This window comes from Enoplosus armatus, chromosome 5 (assembly GCF_043641665.1).
Source record: "Enoplosus armatus isolate fEnoArm2 chromosome 5, fEnoArm2.hap1, whole genome shotgun sequence".
NCBI lineage: Eukaryota > Metazoa > Chordata > Actinopteri > Centrarchiformes > Enoplosidae > Enoplosus > Enoplosus armatus.
In genome coordinates, this window is record NC_092184.1 from 12,381,524 (window position 1) to 12,407,897 (window position 26,374).

General features: G+C 39.9%; 1 protein-coding gene across 1 annotated transcript; it reads right to left on the bottom strand.

Annotated features, from left to right (window-relative positions):
- Positions 1-640: 640 nt before the first annotated feature.
- LOC139285574 (neprilysin-like) lies at positions 641-26,374 on the bottom strand. Its single transcript, XM_070906160.1, has 22 exons — positions 26,239-26,374; positions 24,782-24,817; positions 22,987-23,148; positions 11,133-11,213; positions 10,558-10,653; positions 10,342-10,466; positions 10,102-10,161; positions 9,397-9,531; positions 8,687-8,788; positions 8,441-8,577; positions 8,172-8,265; positions 7,374-7,502; positions 4,493-4,591; positions 4,298-4,375; positions 3,973-4,076; positions 3,550-3,608; positions 3,304-3,423; positions 2,741-2,874; positions 2,255-2,320; positions 1,240-1,335; positions 922-998; positions 641-740 (listed from the first exon to the last, which is right to left on the bottom strand). Exons 1-22 carry the CDS (start codon positions 26,372-26,374, stop codon positions 641-643), a joined length of 2,226 nt encoding a protein of 741 aa, XP_070762261.1.

The following is a 26,374-nucleotide window of genomic DNA, read 5'->3' on the forward strand; positions in this document are numbered from 1 at the left end:
TACCTAATCTAGTTCTACATTTTAACAAAGAGTATGTTACGAGTACATTGTAGAGTGTATCAGCATGTGGATGAAGGCTGAAACCAGCTGAGGTTTTATGAGAGGCATACAGCTCAGTCCCACATACAGTACAGTGGTTCAGCCCTGTTACGAGTGTATGAGTGTGAGTGGGTGTGCGGTGTATTCATATGCCAGTGGGTTTGAGCACATTTGTCTGTCTACCCCTCTCTTGTACTTGTACAGTATTTTGACTGAAACACACACACTGACATACACATTGGCAGACTCACAAATGATGAGTAAAACAAGGTGAAAATGGAAAGAAGAAAAATAAAAAAACGCAAGGAGTGATTGTATCCAGTGAGTAGCAGAATAATCAGGCTGATTGAATGAACTACAGTATCAAATTCGGAGAGACAGTGCTCCGTCTGTCCATGAGGGTACGGTCCATTGCTTTCCTCGGAGGAAGACATACTGCAGTGTCAGTCCACCAGCCCTGGTCCGTCCAGTAAAGAGCTAAGAGGAGCTTTCACTTCCCTTTAGCCCCCCACGAGTGCTCAAACAGTCAGCGGGGAGAGGTACTGTAGGGGGGACAAGGATGACCCACGTCACAACAGTCCCCGTCCCAGGGGTCTGTGGATCACCACACACGGCAGATGTTGTCTGGGACCATGTAGCTGCTCTTGTTGCAGTTGAATGCTTTGGCAAATTCTGGGAAATTCTGAAGGGAGCCCAGTACCCTGTGTCACATACAGAGGAGATTGTTGGTTGGGGTTACAGTTTATGTGTTAGAAGGTTACATGAAATTGAAATTTTGTCTTTTTGTCAAGGTTTTAAAATGTCAGCTACTATTGTAATTTGTTTCCGGCCCTTGTTACATGGCTGATTGATGCAAAGGAAACACTGTTGGTTTGAAGTTACCTGAATTTCCCTGGACTGTGTACATCTACTTTAATGGAATTAACAGCTTGCTCTGGTCGGTGTGTTCCACACCACACCTGGAAAAGACAGAGATTAGGACGCACTGCATGACACCAATACATATCACTTTCAATATACCGTGCTGTTTCCTATTTATTCATCCATCCATCCAAATCATTCAATCAACCATCAACCAAATCATCATCCACCAACTAAATTATCCATCCATGCATTTATCATCCATTTATCTATTCATCATCCAACAATTAATGTAATCCATCAATTCATTAATTCAACATCCATCCATCCTTCAACTACCTGAGCAAAGTTTAGGAAGAAGAGTTGATCGTGGGAAAGGTCAATGCCAGGCAGTGGTGGCTCTTCTCCGTGCTCCTTCACATAGTTCTTATAGGCCTGCAGTATTAATATAAGGCAAATGTTGTCATCTTATCTCACAGCTGAAATTACCTAATTGTAACTATAAAAACCTAGCAAAAAACATTCTGTTTTATACTTCTGCTAATTTAATGTGGATGTTCCTATCAGTAAATGTACTTTATCTGTCTCATAATACCATTTCTGAGTAATTAGTATTCAATGGTAAACTTGGAAAATAAGCATTAAACCCAGCATGCTGAATTTTAACCACATTCTGGTTGTTCTTCTGTTGTCTTCATCAAAGTGTCTAATTTCTGAGGATACTGCCTGTGAACTTCTACAGTATCTGACAGAGTTGAAACTCTGATGCTGTGGGAGATTTCACGTGTTGGGCTGTTTGGTGACTCATGTGCATGCTAAAATTACAACTGTGTTCTTTTGGAAATAGTCTGGTCAACTCTACATGTATTGCAACAAAGTGAAAGTTGCTGTAGCAACTTATCTAAACTGTATTTTCTGCATTTAAAGCAGCATTTCATGCTAATTCATGTCACTTTGTGTTTATGGACAGAAGAAAATACTTAATACAAACCTCCACTCAAAAGAAAAAATAATTGATAATGTAAATGTAAATAAATATAAAAGAAATTCTTGTATGTCATGGCTGATCTAAACTAAGAATAGGAATAGGGTTAGGGCTAACCCTCAAATCTTCGAATGCCCTTTCTCTGTTCACCTTTGGTCAAAACTGACGAAATAAGCAGCAACATCATGTCCTTCATTCTTGTGTTTACAATACTGTAGTTAATGAGCCAGTCAGTGACCTGGCAAAATTACACATCTATTAATGTTAGCAAGCAGACAACAATAACAAAACAGACTGAGTCGCATCCTCTGTCATCTGCAAACCAGGGCTCTTAATCTGAGTTTCCTCCTTTGTTTTCAGGCTCATTACCTGATATGCTTGCCGTATCCCTCCATTGTCAGCAATGTTCTCCCCGAGGGTGTTGTTACCATTTAACTAGAGAGGAGACATAAGGAGAGAGAACACAGCAGGGAAAAGGGACAGTGGGAGATGGTAATCTTTCCTCTGTATTTCAGCAAATCACACATATCACTCTTTGGGACACAAGAAGTCATTTCCCTCGGGGATAAAAGAAGCATTGTTCAAAGCAATAGGGCAGAGACAAAGAGAGGGAGAGGGATTGATATGTCAACACAAAATATTAAAGACACCTGAAGCAGAGAAGAGATGAGCCTGCAAAACTGGGGGAAAGATGGAAATGGATAGGCTGGCAAAGGTAACCGGAAAACAAATAAATGAGGCAAAAAGAAAGGTTTGGGATAATATTTGAGAAAATGCTGCTGTAAATTCAAAAAAAACAAAAAACTTTGAAACATGAGGAAAGTATAAGGACAGAGATTGTCTACCAAGACATACATGAAGTCCATTGGCCAGGTCCCAAGAGAAGTTTCCATACTGGTTGACGATGCACTTTGACAGCTCCAGGAACCTCTGAGTGGAGTCTGGTGTCCACCAGTCCTTCAGGTCACCATCCTTATCATAGTTTCGACCTAAAACAAGAGGCCAGATGCATGAAAGGTTGGCTGGTTGGATTTGATCAAGAAGAAAAAAAAAAGTCTTCTCTATGCCCAAACACCCATTATCTTGTTATCTGAGACAGCACTAAAATGCTGCAAGTGATGTCAATTACATGTTTCCATTCCATTTCATTTGTTTCCATTGTGTTTCTGGGTGGCTTGCAGTTGTGGACATCAGTATAAAATAATCCTGACATATTTTAGATTGAACATAATAACTTCACAGAAACCAATGACAATGAGTGCGGGGATTGAGGTGGCACACAGAAATGGCACTTCAAAAACGCTTTTGTCTGAAGTGGTACCAATTACAGAAAGGGAAATATTTCTATCCAAATACTAATTAAATCTTCCCAAACTCCCTCTGGGAGGAAAAGAGAGCAACAATGTGGAAAGCCATACCATTGTCATCAAAGCCATGTGTGATCTCGTGACCGATTACCATGCCGATGCCACCATAGTTGAGAGATTTAGCCTGGCCTTTGCTGAAGAAAGGTGGCTGGAGGATACCTGCCGGGAACACTGACACCAGGGATAGACAAAAAAAAACACTAAATAGGTTTGTCTTTACAAAACTTGAATGTTGAATAATGTGCACATGTGAATGTTTGCAACTGAATGTGTTTGCATGTGCACATGGGAAAATACCTATTTGGTTTTTGCTGGATGAGTAGAAGGCGTTGACAACAGCCGCTCCAGTTACCCACCTGGAGAAGACAAGGAGGGTGGAATTAAAGACTGGTAGAGTAAGGAGCACTATAGAGCAGCACAACTCAAATTCAATGAAAGATTTCAAAATCAACCTGTGGTTCATAACAACAGGCCAATATTAGCATTCCTGCTGTGCTTAGTGAAAGGCTGAAGTGTATCTGTGAGTAGGAGTTTGTGTGGGAGAATATGAATGCACTGTGCTAAATGCAAGATAGTGTGTCACACCACAAGCACCACAAGCGAATAAGTCATATGTTATTAGTGATTTAAATACTTCAAATTGTAACTTTGAATTACTACACATCTGGAATAAGCCTGTTTTGAGCATTGATTTAATTCTGCCCCCACGGGGAATCTTACTCCTCTTTGTTGACTTTGATTTTGAGTTTCCGCAGGCGTTTCTTCTGCACATACTCCAGGTTCTGTAAGATGTTTTCAAAGTACTCCTCTGCACTGTAGCTCAGCTAACACCAACACACAGCCAGAGAAATAGGAGGATTAGCCGTGATGAGAGCTATCAACACTTGGTCATATATTCTCCAGCAAAACTCATAAAAGCCAAGAATTCACAGAGATGTTTTCATGTAACCGATATGCGGCTACAAATGAACCCACTCGTTATTCTGTTACACTAATTCACTGAAAGAAGAAAAACATTCACAATCGCATATTTTCAGTCACTCACATCTTTGTACTCATTGTTAAGGTATTCGTCATCCATGATGTTGTCAGAATAGCCGATCCGTTCCCGAATAGCTCGGGCCTACAGAAAGGTAGAGGAGAAAATTTGACAAACAAACTTCTTTGTCATCACATCTCCTACAAAAACTGAATAACACAATGTGATATAATACAATAGACAGTTTACAATAACCAATACCTTCTCCTCAGCTGCTTTCTTGGTCTCTGTATCCATCCAGGTCAGGTCATCAAGGTTACTAATGAACACTTGCCGAATGTCTTTAATCATCTCCTCCATCTGACGCCCGCACACACATACACACAAAGAGATATAACACTGATATATAACGATCAAATGTATATCATGAAAAAACCTCAACACTAACTGTCAGTCAGTACAAATTGCAGATAACGTGGGAGTAAGGTCTGCGGAAAGGATCCAGAGGAAAGCACAGAAGAAAAAACAATATTTCAACATATTGTGCAACACAGTCATAAAAACACACTTCCCTGAATCAGGCATCATCATTACATAGTCACATATCAATGTAGGAGCACTCTGGGGTTACACTCCCCCTGTGGCTAATACTACCGGTAGTGTAATAATGTTTGCGTGATTAATACGACACTTGGAAAAATAACCAAAAATTCATCAACTATTTTTGTTTATGAATAAAAGGAAGTGAGGCAATGGCAGCCAGAATTACATCATGTTTAGTGACTAAAAGTGCCAATTAAACTCAAGGTATGCACCTTTCTACTTCACCAAAGTCTCATCTTGTTGTCTTAAAATTCTCTACAGTACATGTCTGCTGTACTGGCTGCAAATTTGCAGATGCATTATTAATAATGTTACCGATTTACATTCTGCATTTTAAGACCTTTAAATATTTAAATTTACTTATAGATGCATTCAGCAGTTTTGGGTTGGATTTTGTCTTACTGATATAATCCAGAGCCTTGTAACTCTAAATTATAGAAGAAGCTTAACGTTTTACCATCACTACACTATTCTTATTAAGCAAATAAATGTGTGTAACTAAACAAATATTTCTGTCTGCATAGTTGTCTTCACATAACACATTGGCACAACTGTAGTTGTGTCAAGATAATGAGATTTTCTATTTTCATATGCAAATTCACATAGCAAGGTGCTCCAAAATCCACATCAAAAGCTGAGTTTTCAGTGGGAACCTGTGGTGTAAGTTTAATGTTTCTGTAATGTATTGCTCTTGAGTTACAGTATTTACAAGAATGTGCGTGCACACAGAGAGACAGACTGACTGACGCCACCACCATGGCATGATGCCGTGCAAACCATGTACTGCATCATGGTCATCGGGCAGTAAAAAGGCAGATTTTGTCCACAAATTAAACAAAAACAGAAATAGAACAATTCACAAAAAATGTACCTGAACCAATAAAAGAATGAAAGCAAAATAGGAAGGGGGAAAAAACTGCAGTGACAGCGAAGGTCACCCTTCCAGATCCCTCAAACCACAGTTGTGCTCTGAGACCACAGCAAGCTGACAGAAGCATTCCAGTGTCTCATCACATCAGCAGACCCCTCACTGACACACTGCATGACCACTCGGACAACACGCTGTGGTTCGCCACAAACCGGCAGGGACCATACTGATGAGGCTTTTCCGAAAACCTGTGTGTGTGTGTGTGTGTGTGTGTGTGTGTGTGTGTGTGTGTGTGTGTGTGCATGTGAGTTTGTGTTGAATGCATGGATAGATGTCTGTGGTTGCATGCATGTGTGCTATAATGAAATCCAATAATATAATTTACATGGGTCAAGGGTTTATATATAATGCCGAGCCTACTAAAGCTGTATGTATCATGATAGTTTCCCAGTTAATGATTTCCCATTACTACTATTACGGCTGTTCAATTTGATTCAATTCACTCTGTCTCCAAATAATGAACAAGTACAAGTAGTACACAAATTGCCCCTGTGAGTGCTATATCATTAAATATTACATTATATTATTATTATTATATTTTCATTCATGTGTTAGTGGTATTTTAATGTAGTTGGTCATGGTGGATCTACTTTATTTACTGTTGGGAAGTTGAATCTATAAGAAAACTAAACTATTATAAAAGCTGATCATATTTGTATTTGAAATCTTTATCAGCAAAGTAACTAAACGTTTATTTGACAACTATAGCTGTCAAATAAATGTTGAAAAGTAATGGACCAAAGCGTGCTTCTGAAACATAGGTAGTATAAGTATAGCATTAATGGAAAAGTACAGTAGTTGTGTAAATGTACTACATTCCACCAATGATCATATCTGAAATATGTCTCTATGTTTGAGAGAAGGAGTGCAGCATGTGTGCCAGCACACTTACACACATATGTGTATGGCCATGCATTTGGGGAAAGAGGTATTGATATGAAAATGCATTCTCATAAGAGTTGTGTGTCACTTTTCACACACACAAAAAACACACACACACAGACACATTTATACAAACTGCAATGTGAGATCCACATGCCAGAGTGGGCAAAAGTCCAGACAGAGATGACAGAGATTCACGGTGTGTGAAACACTCAGCATTACGGCAGATGTACATGGTCACACACAAAGTCTGACTCACATACACACAGTCATGTGCCAAAGCACGCACATATACACACGTGCACACCCAGAGTTGAGATATACAGTGTGGGTGGTGTGAGCATGATAACAAAGACACCTTGTTCAGCTGCTTTCAATGGGCGCAAGCAAAAACTACAGCACTGTGGTGGAGACGCAAGAGACAAAGGTGACAAAAACGCAGGTGGGACACAAAAATACACTTGGATGGGATGTGCATGAAACACATGTTCTCATACTCTATGTATGAATAACTGAATACATAAACATTCTCACACTGTTTCGTGAAAACACATTCCCTGCACATTCATATTGATTATTCAGTACCAGTTCCAAGTGTCAATAAACACATTTAATTATGTATTACACAGAATGTAATCTGTCTGATGATGACGATATTTGTAAAAGCTTTTTATTCTAGATTAAATCGAGTCTGATATAATAATGTAATAAAATCCACCCCCTACTGACCAGTTCTTTGCTCTTTTCAGAGAAGGCCTCCTGCACATACAGTCGTCCTACAGCATTGTCCATGTTGTTGTTGACGTAAAGCGCACACTGTCGCCACACTGCCGCCTCTGACGTTGTACCAGACAGAGCCTGCAGGGAGAGTAAAGAGGCACCGATCAATTAGAGATGCAGGATAAACCACTCAGCATATTGGTTAAAGAGGCTCATGGCAATTCTTTATTTGCACCTGCATTATGCATTGCCATTACACTTAGGACTATAAGAAATAGGGCAGAAGGGAAATGATAAGATAAGGAAGAGGGTTAGGATTAGAAAGAGTTATAAATGTGGAGGAAGAATATGAATTGAGCTGTGGATATCTAGTGTTTATTAGAGCCCAAGTGACACCTTGGCATTGATGTATATGTCAGCAGAAACTGTGAGTAGCAAGATACTGCAGGATAGAATAATTTAGAAAGAGTCTTAGTTTTTTCACCAAGGCACCAACAAGTTTATTTTCAGCCATACTAGCAGCTCTAGGGACGGCAATCTCAATCAGTCGAAGCCATCACAGAGCCACTAGCATGGCTGTATGCTCTCAGTCTTGTTTCCCTTCGTGCCAATCTTGATCACAGTTCTTTGATAGCCAAATTTAAGGGATAATCATAAAAAAATATATAATATATCCCATATATTATTATTTTATTTTATTTTTTAACACTCACATTTCTATATTGGTATCAACCTCTAAAATTGAGTATTAGTTGGCTCTTGTGTTCATCTACAGACAGGGTCAATGTCAGGGACCTGGTAGCGTACCTTGCGGAAGGCTTTCCTGGTGTCCCTGTAAGCTCTGCTCAGGCCAACCACCATGTTCATAGCAAAACGCCACACCATGTAGTTCTGCAGATCCCTGCGAGGAGAGGAAAGATGTTCAAAGAAACTCTCTTACTCACACAAAGCTACCATATACGAGTAATGGGTCACCAGCTGTTTTCATTGCATGCAGTATGCTCCCACCCCCACAGACACGCACTCACAAACAGGCTATTATACACAAACATAATTACAGACTCACACAAACACACCTCTTGGTGTATCTGGCCAAGATAAGGTTGAGTCTTCTGTAATAGTTGGGGGAGTAGTTTATGACCTTCTCTGTGTCAGGAACGCTGATGTTGACTGTATCCATTATCTTAGCTGTGAAGTAACTCCAGTTAAATACCTTCAGGACGAGTCCGAACACACAGACAAAGGAGAAAAAGAACGTTAGAAAGAGGAAGAGAGGTGAAAAGGGAACAACCAATTCTGACAGATAAGGAGTCTATTTTTACCTGTGATCCAACCTCAAGGGTGAAGTTGGCGTTCAGATCACCCAGTTCCATCTTGTTGTAAAGTAACACTGGGTTGTTACGGTCCTCTGGAGTATCAGTAGCCTTGGATAGAGTGAGACAGAGAGGTTAAAGTCAAGAATGCTGTCACAACCTAACCCTCCAGTTTCCTGACACATGCATACAATTGCAGTGCAGGTCCAGCAGCTACAAACATATCAGGAGTCCCAGGAGGCTTCAGGTCTGTAAATGTCAGAGCTTGAACGGTGACTGCCTTGTAAAAAGCTAGCAGCCGAGTGGAGGGGAAGTGAAGCATGGCAGTGAGCAGAGCAGACCAGCACAGAATGACAAATGTGAACCTTGGAAACCTGTTGATGTCTGGGAAAAGTTGTAGTGTAGGGATCAGGCTGGTTAACGGCTTGTTTTACACAGCAGCTGCTCCGAACTGGAGCCACAAACACACAGAGAGGAGAGAGGTTTGGGCTACAAATGGAGGAGTGAAAGGTCATACTCTCAGAAGTCGTTTGCTCACAAAATCCTCCTGCTCTGTAAAGCTGAGACCAAAGATAACATGTGTATTGCTGCTGGAAAACATGGTCTCCTTCCTTCAGTTTCTCAAAGAACGAAAGAGCGCTCTTTTAGTGGCTAGAGGAAGTTCCCAGATCTGACCAACTATTTAGGCTTCTGCTGGGAAAGTATGAATGCACGCTTACGTTGGCGATGTCCCTCTCCAGGTCCATAACTCGTGTCACCTCCTCTCTGATGCGGGTTTCATTGATGGTCAGTCTCCGGTCAGTGCGGATCAGCTTGGCCAGGTCAATCATGAACTGCTCATAGGCCCGACATGCCTGTCAAACACACACTCATTCATCATATTCATATCTTGACTTATTTTAACAGGAAGGAAAGGAGGTCACTGGTTTGAATTTAACCAATGACCAAAAACCAGAGTCGACATCATGCACTGATACACACACACTCAGCCCGCCTCAAGCTAAGTGCGGTTGAGTGCTGCTTTCTGCATATCAATCACGAGTTCATGGTAAACTGTAAAGTAAAACCAGAGCAGAGGATGTCTGCTATAATCACACACATCTGGTCTGGACTGAACACAACCAAATCTGTTCCGTTCCGGAGTGCATTTTTATTATTTTTATTTGTCGAATACACACTTGCTTGCAAATGCATGCAAGCATACAAATAAACACAAAGTTAATTAAGGTACTGATGGTTCAACCGATGCCCTCGTCATTTGTTGGACATCATGTTTCCCAGAACAAACTCCAGGGAGCATAGAACCCAGACTCAGTGGCACTGGCCCAAATGAACACATGGAGCTGTTTTCATCGTGAATCGGTTGAAAGCCTTAATTATATTACAAGTGTGTGCGTGTGTGTGCATGTGAACCTTCAGCCTACCTCTGCGTAGGGTCCAGTGCAAGCGTAGTAATCTCTGGACAAGAGGCCGAGGCTTGTTTGCTGGTCAAACTGGCAAAGAGGAAGACAAAAAAAAACCTATTTACACATTTATTTATATGAGAAATCAGATTTAAAAAAGTTGGTGGGTGGTTATTTTCAAGTTGGATGGATATGATGTCTGCACGAGTGTGAGTCTATGAAAGGCAGAGAGGGACGAGGGCGTACAAGTTACAGCTGCACACCTACATGAATGATGTGTGAATTGGAGTCCCTGTCATCGGTGCCGACGAAAAAGTTAACCAAGAGTTGAGTTCCATATTTCTCATTCAGCTTGGCGATGACGTCCTCCAACCTCCACTTTTTACCTGAAGAACGGAGAAGGAAAGAAAAGTGAGTAAGAACGAATTGCCTGTACATGACATCTGCTGTGTGTGAGAGTGGAAAAGAATACTCTACCATAGTTGGTCTCCCAGTTGTCCACAGCTATGGGCCACTCAAAGACATCAGGCAGCATGTCGAGCAAAGGAGCCCCTCCTCTGAGCTCAATTAAACCTTAAATGAAGCGAAGATACAAACAAGCAAAAATCTGTTTTTAATAATGGATACATTTATTGTACACCAATGAAAATTCAGAAAATGAATCTAAAAAAAAGAAATGATAAGAAAGACAAAATATGAATAATAACAAGGTTTATTATTCATATTTTGTACTTCTTATCAAGCATAATTAATCTATGCAAATTTGGTCACATTTGAGTTTACTGATGTGACTTCTAAGCTAAAATGCTTTTGAAGAAAGCATTTATTTGCATCACATTATTGCTGTAAAGCTGAAAGGCAATAATCCTTCCTTTTCAAACTAAGATTCGATAAGAATGGTTATTACGGTTTCTTAATGATAGTTTGAAAATGCAATAAACTGAATGAGAGACACATAACCTTTGATGACAGTAAGAAAAATGTTCACTTTAGGACAATAGAAGATACAAAAAGGAATAGTCTGTGTTGACATCTGATGCCTGCTGACGCACTCTCATTGGTACAGGACTTGTAAAGGGTCTTAGCCTTGTTGAGAGCAGCGGCTTCCCCCTCCACTGTTTTTTCAAGGACACCTAGAAACAGAGCAGAGAAACAGAGCAAGCATGAAGGAAAGAAACACAGACAGAAAGATGAAGGAGGAATGAGTGTACATGTGGACAGTGGGAAGGGGAAAGAGAGAGGGGTGTAAATAACCTCAGGTACAATGTAGAGTTTTTTCATCTTTGTGGATTCAAAATAGAATCCAGCTGTTGTGTATTTTATCATTTTAATTAAGGCATGTTGTCTGTCCCTCTGACATAAAGCACCAACAAAAATAAAGCGATGGCTTCAAACTGTGGCAATACATAGCAAGCAAATGACAAAACAGACAATGTGACATTTTTCAAAGAGGAAAATAGAAAACATGTTATGAATGCATTTAAAGGGGAAGAAACTCTGTCATGCACAAACAAATGCTAAATGATGGAAAACGAAGGTCAATTCTTCTCAATTTAATCTAATTTCTGCATAAAATTGAGAGTAGCTAGCTGAAAAAATAATGACACATTTGAACTGTTATGAAGTTTGTATTTAATCATAAAAGTGGAGAATATCAAAATGGAATATTTGTATGGGGATATTAAAGGTTTTGAAGAGAACAAATAAGCTTTAATGTTGACTTTCTCTTACTGAACAGACTTTTGTCAGTTTTCACAATTCAGGCAATTCTTGAAAATCATGCCAAGTCCACTTGCCAACTTTGAAAAGATCAAACATTATATCATCAAACATAACAACAGCTAGCACAATCATACACGAACACAAAATGTTCCCTTGCATTTTGCATGGCCGATCTTTGCTTTGAATGATTGAATAAATAATTAAACACGAACTATTTATTAGTTGCAGTGCAATTAATCTTTTCATTTGGGTGATTACGATTATTTGGGTCATTTGTTGTAGAGGTCAAAGCTGTCATATAAACCATAAATTAGATTGGCAATATGCAATGGATATTTAAATCTCTGGTTGCTAAAAATTGGATTCTCAGCATGGCAGCAGTAATCAAGGTGAGGCCAGCGACCTCATGGCAGGGAAGTCACAGCAAAAAAGTGGAAAGAAATCGAGGAGCAGCAAAGCTGAAGGTGTGGCAGTAAAGGGCCCTTTGAAAACAAGAGTGAACACCACTGCTTGCTTTATTGCCTGCGTTCATTGCCTCTTCAACACCTGTTGTGGGCATATGGAGGCCAGTTAGCTCAGCCTCAGGCTACATAGCGTTTCTAGGTAGACAGCTAATCAAAATGAGTGATAAGTGTTGGGGTATAAACTTGAGGGGGAGGAGAATGGGACCTACAATACACTTTTCCTGCACTGCCTAAAGGCACCGAGTTGCTCATTGCGGGTTTTAAAGTGTAACTATTCCCTCAGGATCCACTGTCGCTTTTCAGCAGCATCGAACATGAGCGTGAGCTTAAATAAATGTTCATCATCAAGGTTCAACCTAACACCCACATAGTAATTTTGGTGTTTGCTGGAAACCATCATGGTGAATACAGGTGTTTTGTTGCGACAGTGTTAGAAACTCTGTGCCCTCTGTCCTTCAAAATAAAAAACCTCACGCCTACTCAACAGGCATCTCAAACGTTAGCTCAACTTCAGTTTAAACAATCTGATGATTTGTCATTCAGTACCAAACATAAAAAAAACTGTGCCTGCGCTATCGCACTCTGTAACTACAAAGGCCTGATGAGCCTGACTCTCACATCACAAAGTTTACTGCAGTTCAACTAGTATGTCCGGGGTCCTGGGTGGAACAAGGCTCTTTTTTCAGGCTTGTCCTGCCACGGATTACGAGCTCAAATCCTGAGTCACTTCAGCAAGTCAGTTCCAGCTATCATGATTTACAGCACACGGTTGTTTAAGTCTGGAGAGATTTGGGAGGGTTTTGATGTGATCCCTTGAAATCCATAATACTTTAGTTGACCAGGTGTCCCACTTAATGCGTGACTGCACAGCATTTTTATCCCTTGTCCCAAGTCCCAAATATTGAGACAATGCCCCGCATTTTGATTGGCTCTAGTTATTCAAAAGTCAAAGTCAAATCACTGCTGGACACAATCTGGCTTTTATCCAATGGCTGTGAAGAAAGCAGGAAAGGCTGTCATCACAGGGCTGTGTTTGATGTCAATCAAACTGCGCACATGTGGCTCAAGTGCAGGCAGACCTGTCACCGTGTTTGCTGCCTACACTACAGCCAATGTGGAAAATTGCAAGTCACCACAAAGTCACAAGCTATGCAGATTTAGGCTGAATATGATACCACGAAGAAAAGGAAATGCAGCTACAACAAAGACTGGGAAACTACTTCTAACTGGGTGAAGCCGGTGGAAGGCGATTTGGAAGTCATTTTTCAATTTCACACGGGAGGAGTACGACGTGAAGCGACACAGTACATGTAAGTCTCACAAGAAACATGTGGCTCAAAGAGAGATGTGCCGATCTATGGATGCACTCTTACTGAAATCCAAAGATGATTGCCAGACAGATAAGGTAACAGCAGCTGAAAGTTTACCACACTGTGCAGCACTCCCAATCTTACAGGTCAGCAGACTGAGGAAGTAAGCTAGCACGGGTCATTTTTTCAGACTCAAAGAAAATGTAATGTGGTCGTACAAATGCAGTGTCCATAATAGCAGGTGTGCCTGCACCTGCCTCTGAGGAGAATTGTTGACAAAGTGACAACAACGCACAAAAACAAAAACGCACTCATGCCATTTTTTTTGGTGGCTTCTGATGCTTGTAATCATGACACAACAAAACTTTTCCCACTGTCTGTTAGATACTGGACACCAGATTTGGGTTTGAAAAGCAAGATCCTTGACTTTTAAGAGGATAGCGATGAGTCATCTGCTACCATACACCGGCATATTACGAACAAGTTAAAAGACTGGACATGATTTTAGCATACACTGCCGATAATGAAAGTGTAAATTACTGCAAAAACAATTGTGTTTTCCAGAAGCTAAAAGCAGAAAACAGTGGCATCATAAAGGCAAACATAAAGGCCTACATAGTGCAGAACTGTGCAAAACATGCTGGAGACAGGTTGGATCGTAGTGAAGAAAATATTCAGTCACTTTTCAGCATCATCAAAATGTTATCAGGTTGTACTGAGCCACATACCCACAAGTTGGTTAAGTTAAGGGGCTACACGACAGCTGGACAGCTATCAAGAGGTTTTTCTTGTCAGTGGGAGAGGATCAGTGCCCAAAGTCACTGTGGCAGCTATTTAAAAACGATCAGGATGTTTATGGCCTTGAGCTATAGGTCTACCTGTCTTTTCTCAATAATGTGCTGAAGATTCTGACATGATGTTATGCTGCTGTTTGAGGGACAGGACGGGACTGTGAGCTAGATGAGATTATGTTCACTCTCAAAATAAAGCTCCCACAAAAACAACAGATGGATTCCGTCTTTGGAATTGAGACCAGTGCTATCCTCCCACAGTCAAACATGATCTTTCCATGATTTCTTCAAGGCTGCACTTAACTACCTTGAAAAGTAGTATGACTTCTCAGACAACAGCTACCAGAAGAATGTTGCAAGCTTGACACTGAAGAGCAAGTTCACAACCTCCCATCTCTGTGATGGGGTGGAGGTCCTCCACATAGGGGGGAATTGGACATGGATGAACTGCATAAAGAATACTGTATGACTTTGCCACGCCAGCAGGACATTGTGGAGAGAAGAGCTCCTGTTATGGACAAGTGGTCAACCTTGCTTCAAGGCACAAAGACACAAAATATGACTGCTGTTGCATCCTTTCTCTTCAGCATCCCTGTTACTAATGTTTCTATAGAGAGTATTTTCCCTCATGACGGCAGCGAGGGCCGACCAACCGAACCGGTGCTCTGTGGATCTTATCAAGTCAAGAAAAACATCGGATATAGTTGTATGGAATTCTACACCTATGCAGGGAAGCTGCGCACTCAAACAGAAAGTGTAAAGTCAAGAGGAACATCTAAGGTAAGATGAGCTTTGTTTAGTCTACAGAATAGAATATTTTGGGCCTCCTGTGTGGTGCTAGATTTTAATATTAGGCCGGTGCTAATCTTGTGTTTCAGCAACAACTGCTTTCCATGGTGCTGGAAGTGCATAGCCTGCGTGAGAGATGGACAGAAGTGAAAATATTTGTTTGAATTTTAGTTATTGTTCCCTCCTGACCGCTTTTGATTTGTATTAATCTGGTTTTATTTTATCTCATGTTTTATTTTATTTTCAATGAAATGCAGCAGTTATTTGGGTGATTTGGGAAAGACTTGCATAATGCCTGCTGCTTTGGTAATGATTAAGTATGTGGTTCTACTTCAGTATGTGGCTAGAAAAGTCTGAATAACTTCAACATTGTGGTGTTTGGAAGGCACACTCATGCCATATGTTTATATCTGTTGTTGGCAGAGTCGCTTAAAGTATAAGAGCAGGAAAACCATTGAGTGAAATTCAGTGACAGTTCGTTCTTGGCCCTGGAAAAGTATTGTTTGTCATTTTTTCTGGTTTTCCAAAAATATATGTAATATTTAATTTTCCAAAAGCCAGAGGACTGTTATGTTATTCATGATGTGTCTATTTGGTTTATAAGGACTGCAGCGTGAATAATGGATGATGTAAATCTCTTTAAAGTCTAAGCGCATGTGATAAACTTCCTGTACATGCAACCTGTATGTAAATGGTGGACCTCCTAATTGTTTTGCTATTGTTTATGGTATTAAACAATAGCAGAAGCAATCATGACATAAATGGACATAAATGGGCTGTTAAAATTGTATGAAAGCAGTCAGAAACCTTGAATGAATGTCACACGTAGCAATGTTAGAAATCCATTTACATATATTGTTACATATATTCTGTCATACATCACACATTATTGCATTTGTATGCATATGCGAGGTATGTCGTGAATTCATTATGTTTAATGAGGGAAATTAATTGAGAGCTCTAACATTGCTGTTTGTCTGAGGTCTGTTGTAGCATTTTTAACTACTCCATGTGTGTTTCAGTACATGCATTTATTAGTCACAATGATTGTATCAATTGCTCTAACTCCCTAGTCTTCGGATTAGGAAAAATTTGCATTTGTCTTTTGGCTTGCCAGGCAAAGACAATCATGTCTAACCCAACTAATCCTGCATCTTTTGCAATACAATGTGCTAAAATAAATTATACCACTTAAAAACATGTTCTGTAGAACTAAAGTGATTTTTATTGGGATGTGAGAAGAACACAGAAGTCCACATCACTGAAACTAAATTTCTAAATGAAATTAACTCCCTAGCAATTAGAATTAGGCGTAGTTCAACATTTTAGGAAATACGCTTATTGGCTTCCTTGCCAAGAGTTAGATGAGAAGATTGATACCACTCTCTTATCTCTCTGTTCAATATGTAGCTACAGCTTCCAGCATTCGGTTAGCTTAGCACAACGCTTAGATAACAAAATCCACCAACCAGCACCCCTAAAGCTCCCTTATTTAGATATTGCATCTTGTTTGTTTCATCTGTACAAAAAACAAGAGTAAGATCGAACCAGCTGAGACTCCAGAAAGTTACTGTTCTGGCACATAACCCCCCCTACAATAGCAAATTGTCATTTTGACACTTTTTTTAACAATTACGTTTTTGTTCAACAAAAGGTTAAAAAGATAGAGAGCTTTAGATGTGCTGGTAGGCAAACTTCTTTCTTGCATCAATCTCATCTATCTCATGGAAAGAAAATGAATAAGCCTATATTGGAAAATTACGAACTTTAAATATCATTACTAATTGAAAGGAAACCCTTTAAACATGGCTTCAGTTTTGTCTGTAACTTGTAAAGTTGTCTCTTATAAATGTTGCATCTGGATCAGCAGATACACACCATCATACCGCACATCTCCATGCAACTCAGAATCAATACAGGAAAGACGATGGATCTTAAATTGCACAGACAACTGACAGGAAATTTTCCCTTGAGTCCAACAACACATCACTCATGTCACCATGAGTTAGGATCAAAAGATAAAGACGAAGAAAATTAGATTTTTCTTATTTTTTCCTTTGTAATTTGCAGGATTTACTGACAGACCAATCACAATAAAGACAGTTAGATAATTAACATATATAAGACAAGGTTTATCCCTTCCTTTAATCTCTAATTTAATTGAATGTGGCATCAAATTATCTTGTCTTACAAAACACCTGTTCTTACATAATTTAAGGAAAATCCACTTCATTCAACATAGCAGCCCTAAATATTCTAAATTTAATTCAATATTTAATGATAATCTTTTTCTAATATTTTCATTTGCTCAGTGCTTTGAGTCATTTCTTCCCATTATTTCTACATGTCACACTCCTTGCATGACTGCATTTCACTTCAACCTCTTTCTACCCTTTCATTTTTCTAATCCTCCCGTTTTCTCATTATCATGTGTGCACTATTTATGTGCTCATTTAATCTTAATGAAGTCCTGAGATAGAGACCCTTCACAGGGCACTTCCTGCAAAAGGGCACAGATCATGTGTGTGTGATTGGATTACTGACTGCCTGGTGCTAATGTTTAACCACAGCAAAGACTTAACCTCTCTCTCTCTCTCTCTCTCACACACACACTCTCTCTCTTGCCTCGGTGTGTGTGTGTGTGTTTGGATTTATTTGAGAATGGATTTTGTGCCACCTGATGTTTGTTTGAGACATCACGTCAATTTGAACCAAACCACCCAGCATGATACAGAATCTGAATTTTGAGTTTCTCGTCTCTGCATTGCCATTTTATCCTTGACTGCCTCTCGTTCCACTAGGCATTTCATTTGCAGTGTTTTCAGTAGAAGTTTTTCTTCCAATTTATCATCATAAAGCATATCTTTAGGGTATAAAACACGCAGAAGTTGAAACCGAAATGAGTTGACACTTCAGTCTCAATCAGCAACAATAGAGTTGTGTTCTGTTCTTATAGAAATATAAAATACTATTTTTTCTACAGTAATTTCTTTAGATTTTTGTAGTGGCAATAAACCCATTGTAAGGAAACACATTTGACAAAAGAACATATCATGCAAACCAGTACAACAGCCCATTAAAAACTTACTACCTTAACTACCTTAATTAAGCTGTAAATAATTTAAAGTTTCATCGAGGTACTTGTAGATTATAATATTGATTTTTGTCCACATTTTGTTTGCAATACATGTGCTGATTTATATTAGTTGACTGTGTTAGTTGACTGATAGTTGGAGCCCTTTCAAAGCTTTGATGGGCACAAAACTCTCCTGGTTGAATCATTAGTTCAAAAGATGAGCGAGTGCGTTAGAAATATCTAGTTCTTTGATAGAAAGTTAAAGGCACAACATAATATACACATGTAAGGAGAGAAGTCAACTGTAACTTCCAAGGTTCATTTAGATACAAAACATCCAATCATTGTACTTAAAATTGAAACTGAAGCTATGGTTTGCTTTTAGCATAAACACAATAATACATTTTTCAGTGTAAATCAGTTCACTTTAACATTTGGGGTGAATTTTCGATGATTTTGGCAACAATGGCACAGAGTTTTCTTCCCAATGACAATGACAAAGCAGGCTGAATTTGCTACAGCCATCATCCGCACCTCTGACTGGCTTCTTCTGCATAGCAATGGCGGCAGTTCTCCATGGGCATCTTAGACCCATCTGCCATACCAAATTGCCAGAAAAAAAACATAATTTCTCAGATTTCTCAGAAACAAATATTTGAAAATGATGGCCATTATCTACGAGACTCCTGTGTTTCTCTGTTGAGGGAGGCTGAGGATAATATTCAAAGAAAACTTTCAAATAGGAATTTAAAGTGGGGAAAAATACTTCCAAACGCAGTGGCTCATCTCACTTCACAACTAAGGTGTGAGCTAAAATCATTGCAGTGGTTCCTGAAAACAGTTATCCAGATCAACAGTGTCCTTTAATGTACAGGTACCAAATAAATGTGTTCCCAACAAGTATGAAACCATTGATTTTGGTGAGCTCCTGACTTTTCCACTAGCCCCGCCATTAAGCCAAACTTAAACCATCTACACCATATTCTGTCATTTACTCAGTACCACAGTGTCAGTCAAGGTAATGCCCCTTGGCCACTGTATGAAATATAGAAGTTGTGTGCCCAGGACACTGTTGGCTGAGAGACAGCTAACGGGAGATTATTACCTTGGTGGAGGTCTAAACTCTCTCCTGTTATTATAAGAGTCCTAGCTGGGGAAAAACATATCCTATTCATTGGATTTTTATTCAATATATTTTTGTTGGCCAAGAATTACTGCATCAATATTCATATTATTTTACTTGGCCACAAACCTCTGGTCTGCTATCTTTATTTGATATGTTTATGAGAAATACAGTATTTATGGTGTTGTGCAATGGTTGTGACTGCAAGTTTGATATCACCGAGGTCATGTGAACAAACCATTTATCTCAAAAGTCTCTTGTAGTTAGCATTGTTTGACATGCATTCTGTTTCAGTAATTGTTGTCACAGGAAAAACACAGACATTCAGGCTCTTTGGTACTGTATGTCCTGGACTGTTTTTACAGCATGCCTGACAAACTTGTGACATCTGAACACTTGTCTGACGTCACGCGGACATGCTTCAACACTCTGGGTGATGCCAAATTCTACAAGAAACATAAGCTGGTTCGTGTGTTGCATGCCTGGGGCTAGAATGATCTCTGTGCAGTGAGATTTAGACCTGGATTCATGCGAGAAGCACCTCATGTAACACTGAAGAGCAGCAGTGTGCTCACACTCATAAAAGTCACATGCACGTACTCATGCACAGGTGGATGTACGCACATACGGCTTAGCTTAGAGGAGACTCCCACATGCTGTTTCACATTTCCTGACCTTCCTCAAAGCTTTTCTCAATATACCATCTCTGGCTACAGAGCTCTTCCTCACTTCACCTCAAAGCCACCCCATGTATCTCACCTTTCTCTTTTTCTATCACTCTGCTTTTGTCTTTCATTTCACCTCAGTATTCTTTTTTTTTTTGAGTTTGGATGAAAAGCCTTTCTTTCATTTCTTTCATTTCATCCCCTTCTGCCTGTTATACTTCTCCCCTTGCTCTTCCTGACACAAACAAGTTAGTAATTAAAACTCTCATGGCCAATTGGGCAAATTATTGCACAGTATGCTACACCTGAGTATCACACTCACACAATCGTGTGCCCACATGTACACACAAAGCCGTGGTCACAATGAGAGTGCAGATCCTCATTATGAATCATTTATGGCCTTTCACAGCAATCCAAGGCATTTACAAGCAACCACAAATCTACACAGCTATTCACACACATACACATGCAAGCAGCAGTTTTTATTGCTGTAAAGCCTAGAGCGATGCAGTGTCCAGGTGTTTCTAGGCCCCAGCAGCTGTTGACAGGAAAAGGATCTGGCCACCAGCGGGCGGTGGTATCTAAGCAGGCGGCAGCAGCCAGCCCCGGGGTCAGAGGTTGCATGTTTGATGTCACCTCCAGAGCAGAGGTCACATCTCTGCTGAGGCCTCACACTGTCTGGGCCTACATCTTGACACGCACAAGTAATTTAGAAACAATTTTACTCTGAGTGCTAGTAGGTCTTAATTGCTACTGTAAGTGACTGCAAGCAGAATACGCACATGCCTTGGTTTGGAATATCAAGTATGACCTCTCACAGCATTCTCTTTTTATTTCTGTCTAAAACACACACACACAGGCCTACACGCAAAGTAAACCTGAACATGTGTGTGTACAGTACAGCGGAGACATTCCAACTCTGACTGGTAAACCAGACACCCTGAAGGAATGAGCAGATCACAGAACACTGGCAGTGGGTGGGGATTTATGCTGTTGAATGATTAGGACTACTTCTTTGTTTGCTTCATTCCTTTCTGCCGTGGATGTAGCATTTAGAGCAAATAAGTCAATGATTCTAAAACATCAACCCTTGCACTTTGCCCAACATTTCGTCATCAGTTGCAGAAGTGTATTTCTCTTCTTTTTTCCTCTCTCGCAGCAAATATCACCGTGACATCTGTGATGAATCGTCTCATTCACAGTAAAAGTACAACAAAGTGTGAAATGACGCCACACACTCGCACAGAGACATGCTATGAACGTAAATGCACATACAGTAACAAAATGCCTAAAATGAGCCCTGGTTGAGCAATGTTTATTTTCCTTTTTCCCACCCATGTGTGATTTTTATGGGTGTTAAGACTGCCATGGAGAAGAGAGGGGAAGAGAGCAGAACTGAACAGAACAGTAAAGTTGTTAGAAAGCGATGTACAATGCAACAAAAAGTTCATATGGATCACTGTTCTGACAACTCCTACAGCTGCCTACATGCTTTTTCCTACAATTCTATACCAACATATTCTGTTTGTTAGAAATCTAATTAGCAGTCTCACAGAACTACTACAGAATCTCATGTTCAAGCTAATCATTGTGAAGGAATAAGAGCCAGAATTTCAATGACACACTTTTATAATTACACAACACTTTTAGCACTACGAGCACCCTCGAAAGAAAAGGTGTAGAAATGAAATGACCACATTAAAAGCAATCTCTAAACCCTAATGAATGTTATATTGATCTGTAAAAAGGTGTTTATCAAGGAGTAAAAGGAAAGTAAGGCCAGTGAGTGAGCACGAAGAACAAGTTTAAAGACATTTGTTTTCCAGAACCTAAAAAGCAAAAAGGTTTAAGGTTTGAGAAAAAATAACGTGAAAAATAATGTGTTATGACGGCTATTGTGAAAGACTAAATATCATGCATATTTTGAATTGCGTAAACACATCTATCCATTACCACCCACATTCCGGTTTATCTTTATGAAAAATAATCTGCATGTCATCAATGAACAACACAAGGGCAGATTGCAAAAGAAGAAAAAAACAGTTCCCCAAGACACGAGACTGCATGTTTACTATCAAGATTGGACAGATAAAGTGCTCGAGGCTGGTGCAAATTATCCGAGTCCAAGAGACAGGCTGCACTTTAAACACTGGTTTTCCTTTCCCACTAAGGATCAATCTCTTTCACCCCACTGAATCACTCCTCTCCAGCAGCCAATCTGCACTGTCTTTATTATAGTGGAAGGGACTGGAATATAAATTGTAAATTTATGGTAGATGAAGAGTTTCAGTTGTCCATGGAAAGTTTGTGCCCCCTGAAGATTTAGCACCCACAGCTCAGGACTCGGCTGGCCTTCTCACAGACAACTTGAAGTGAAGTATGGTCCCTGATGCACACACAAATCCACAAGCGCGCACACATACGCAGCGTAACTTGACCCTCTCTGTATCAACCAAGCCACAAGGACACTAACAAGACTCTGATGGTCGCTAAAAGCTGGCAAAACACCTGAGAGACACATACAAACTTGCAGTTAAGATTCTTCCCACAGCTGCGTGTTGACATCTTTAGAAAACAGCCTGAAAGCAATGACCACACACACACACACATACACACACTGATAATGCCAGCTCTGTTGACAAACTCTCAGCTCACATGATAGTACTGAAGCCAAACTCCCATGGCATATGCGATATCTATAGAGCTGCAGTCCCTGAAGAACAGTCCTCTTTAGCTCGTACTCTCGAGCAACTGAGTCAAGCTGTTCTCAGTCTTCTTACAAAGCAAGTGGACTGAAAAAGACTTACTGTTCTAGGTAGCTTTACAACTCGTATTCATGGACTCAATTCAGTATTATTACTCTCATGAAAGCAGGCAACACAGGTCTCCACATCTTTCACAAATTAGTTTCCCTGCCTGTCTGTGTTGCGGTCCTCTTATATGTGGATCTTTGGTAGGTGTCTGACCTTTGAGAATGACCTCCAGTTCGTCTCGTAAGATGTCAAAGGTGCTGTATCTAGAGCTGGTCTCCGGGATGATGTTCTTTTTCAGCCAGCCTCCGCAGGCATACTGATAGAAGTTGTCACAAGGGTCCACGTTAGCATCCATGTTCTCAATGAGACGAGACGCTGCATGGACAGAGACAGGAAACAAGCTCTTAGAACTGGAGGAACACAAATTATATCAAAAGCCATAGTAGCACAATATTATGCATTTGAATTGTCCTCTAACTAGTTCTATGGACAACATAGATAACAATACATCCTGTGTATGACGGAGGTCGGAGATGCCTACAAGTTCACTGCAGTAGTTTGACATTATAGGAAATATGCTTTCGCTTTCTTCCCGAGAGTTAAATGAGAAGATCAATCAACTCGCATATGTGTCTATTAAATATAATGCTTAGCTTAGCTTAGCTTAGCTTAGCATGAACACTGGAAACAGGGGAAACAGCTAATAGGCTCTGTCCGAAGGCAACAAAATCCACTTACCAGCCCCTCTGAAGCTCTGGTTGCCACGCAACCAGCTGAGACTCCTGGAAGTCACTGTGCTTGGCTTAGAAATATAACCCATAATATATGGATCGGGTTTACACTTTTAAACAAACGAGATATGATTTGTGAGCTTTAGAGGAGTGGATTTTGACACCTTCAGACAGAACCAGGCTAGCAGTTTTCCGATCTTGTGTGCTAAGCTAAGATAATCGGCTGCTAGCTGAAGGCTCAGATGGACAGATATGAGACTGGAATTGATCTTCTCATCTAAATGTTATCAAGCAAAATTGAGAAGCTTTTGCATGCTTGCAAAATGTTTCATGCTCTTCTAATAGCTGGGAATAACATACTGTACCTCAAAAAACACATTTAAATGTAATTAACTGTTCAATAAAACATCATACATAAACCTGTGAAAAAACCCATTTGCAAAAGTTAAACAGTATAATGGCAGTGATTTGGTTCAGTTCGACACCAGTACTGGATGTGATAACTTTTTTGAGCTGCAATTAAATTACACAAGGCCGCTGAGAGATCTCTTGTGACAAGGCTGTCTGTCAATTCTGACTGAATTGGGACATTGGTTCCCCAAAAATGCATCGAATATGAATTGGCGTGTGATGCTGGAAACTCGAAGTGGAGCTATAAATCTTTACTATGGCCGTGTTTTTCATGAAAAACAAACTGTTCTCCTATGAACAGTTAATACTGAAGTGACAAAATATAGTGAATTTTATACATAACAATGTTATATCCAAGAGGCTGGGAGAGGCTGGAACACTGGTCTGTATCAGCAGGAATGCTGGAATTATAGTAAGAGACTTTGAAATGATCTGAAAGGTCTCAGCTCATTACTTTAGTCATGTGGTCAGGGAGCGCTTACAGTTAAGTTATAAAAGCTCCACAACAAAACTTGGATATACGTGGAAACACACACAGAAATATCCAAATGGATTTGCTTAAACTTTATATACATGCTTATACCCATTACCAGTTTCTCAGCTTCTCTTGTACAGTTGTTCAGAGGTGATCCGAGGACAGCAACGCTTTGCAACATGTTTCTGCTGATCAGGACTGTTTCTGTTTGTTTTGACTTAGAGGCAACATATTCACAGTTGAAGTGGCCATTTTCTCTAAGTATGTCTCAAATCCCTGGGCTTCAGCAGCAGTCTCAATTTTCCCATTCTGTCCTCCTCTGAGAAAAATCAAAGCCTTCAGAATGAGACAATAAAGGGAGCGCACAGAGAAACAAACACATAATGCTTACCTGACTGTGTGCAGTCAGCTGTGGTGCAGATTTCATCTATAGGAAAATGCAAAACAAATCATCACTCAGTGGGATTTTTGCAGTCATCAGTCATTATGTCAGATGCTCATTCTCTCCTTCCTCTTTCCCTTTTGCTTCATCTGTATCTCATCCTTCATGCACATATAACCCTAAACTGCTTAGAAGTGTTGCTTTCATTCTGTCAGGAATAATTTAGGTGCTAAATTGTTAATCAAACTCATTCTGACATATACTAACACAAAGCCACACACACACACACACACACACACCAGTCATATGACCTTAAATACACTGCTTCATGCGTTCTGTGAAAATGCACATGCACACAGGTGAGTGCAAACATAGACATAGTCATTGCACTTTGTCATTTTCCTGACATAGCAGCTTACACATTTATCAAGCACAAGACTGCAAAAGATAATAATAGCTCAGCACACAATCATATAACAAGCCAACCAGTTTTGTGTGTATCATTAGATTTCATTAAATTGGCTTTTTTTTGGTCAGGTTTTTGTGTTCTTGACCTGCTGAACTTCACACTTGTTCCATTTGTTAATAAACAATCCATATATCTATAAATAAGCTGTTTATTGTCCATATTGATGTAATTTTAGTAGCTTTCCTTGTACCACATCACAGTGATCCGCTGTCCTTGGACTTACCAGTGATTAATAAAACGTCTCACCATGTTAAGACTTTCTGTCAAAGATAGCTCTAAGTACGAGTAATAAATTTGATATCCAAGTACAAAAAGCAAGCAAAGCAACAGTCAGGATATTAATGATCAAACCCATGTGATACTCATATTGTGACATTGATCTGAAGCAGGTTCGATTGGTTTCCCATTGCGACAAGAGGCGGGTGGGGTGTCCATTTTAAATGATTAATTCTTCATAATATTAATTGATGACATTTATAGCAAGTAATAATTTACACAAACGTCCATAGCACAATGTTTGGAGGTACACTGTGTTATGAAAATGCCTGAGAACGCAAAGGAAACTCTAAAAAGGACCTTTGCACACTGCATTCTTCTTTCTGGCTCAGCGGTTGTACTTTTGCACTCTGCTTTAAAAGCACAAACCTCGAGTGTCTTCTATTCACCTGAACAAAATGCTGTTCTTCAGCACGCTCCTTCATGCTTACCATTAACCATGAACTCAGCTTGAAGTACATGTACACCGCTTAAAGGAGGTGAGCTCCAAAAGTTCCGAAAGGTTCACTTAAAATTGTGGTGACAAGAAAAAACAAAGAATGTCCTCTTTGCTGGGTCCAAAAATTGTTTTTAATTACACAACGCACTTTTTCTGATCACCATTTCTTGTCTAATGAAGATTTAAAATGTTTTTCTAGGAGCCACTCAGGTTTTCAGACATTTCTCTTTTTTTTTTTTCTTATCAGCATGAGTCCCCTGTCGTCCCTTCCTCAGCACTCACCAGTCTTCTGCGTAGCAAAGAGGATAATGAGGGCGACGATGACGATGAAGAGCAAGGACACGATAGTAATGAGGCCGATCTCCAGGGAGGTCCAGCGGGGCTTCTTAGCCGACTTGGGGGGGTTGGTCTCTGTCAT

Excerpts from the sequence above, each read along its gene's own strand:
- LOC139285574 (XM_070906160.1), bottom strand. The coding sequence starts at position 26,374 with ATGACAGAGACCAACCCCCCCAAGTCGGCTAAGAAGCCCCGCTGGACC. Across the intron at positions 11,214-22,986 it reads ACTGGAGGTCATTCTCAAAG|GTGTCCTTGAAAAAACAGTG; the intron begins GTCAGACACCTA and ends CTCTGTTTCTAG. Across the intron at positions 10,467-10,557 it reads CAACTGGGAGACCAACTATG|GTAAAAAGTGGAGGTTGGAG; the intron begins GTAGAGTATTCT and ends TCCGTTCTTCAG.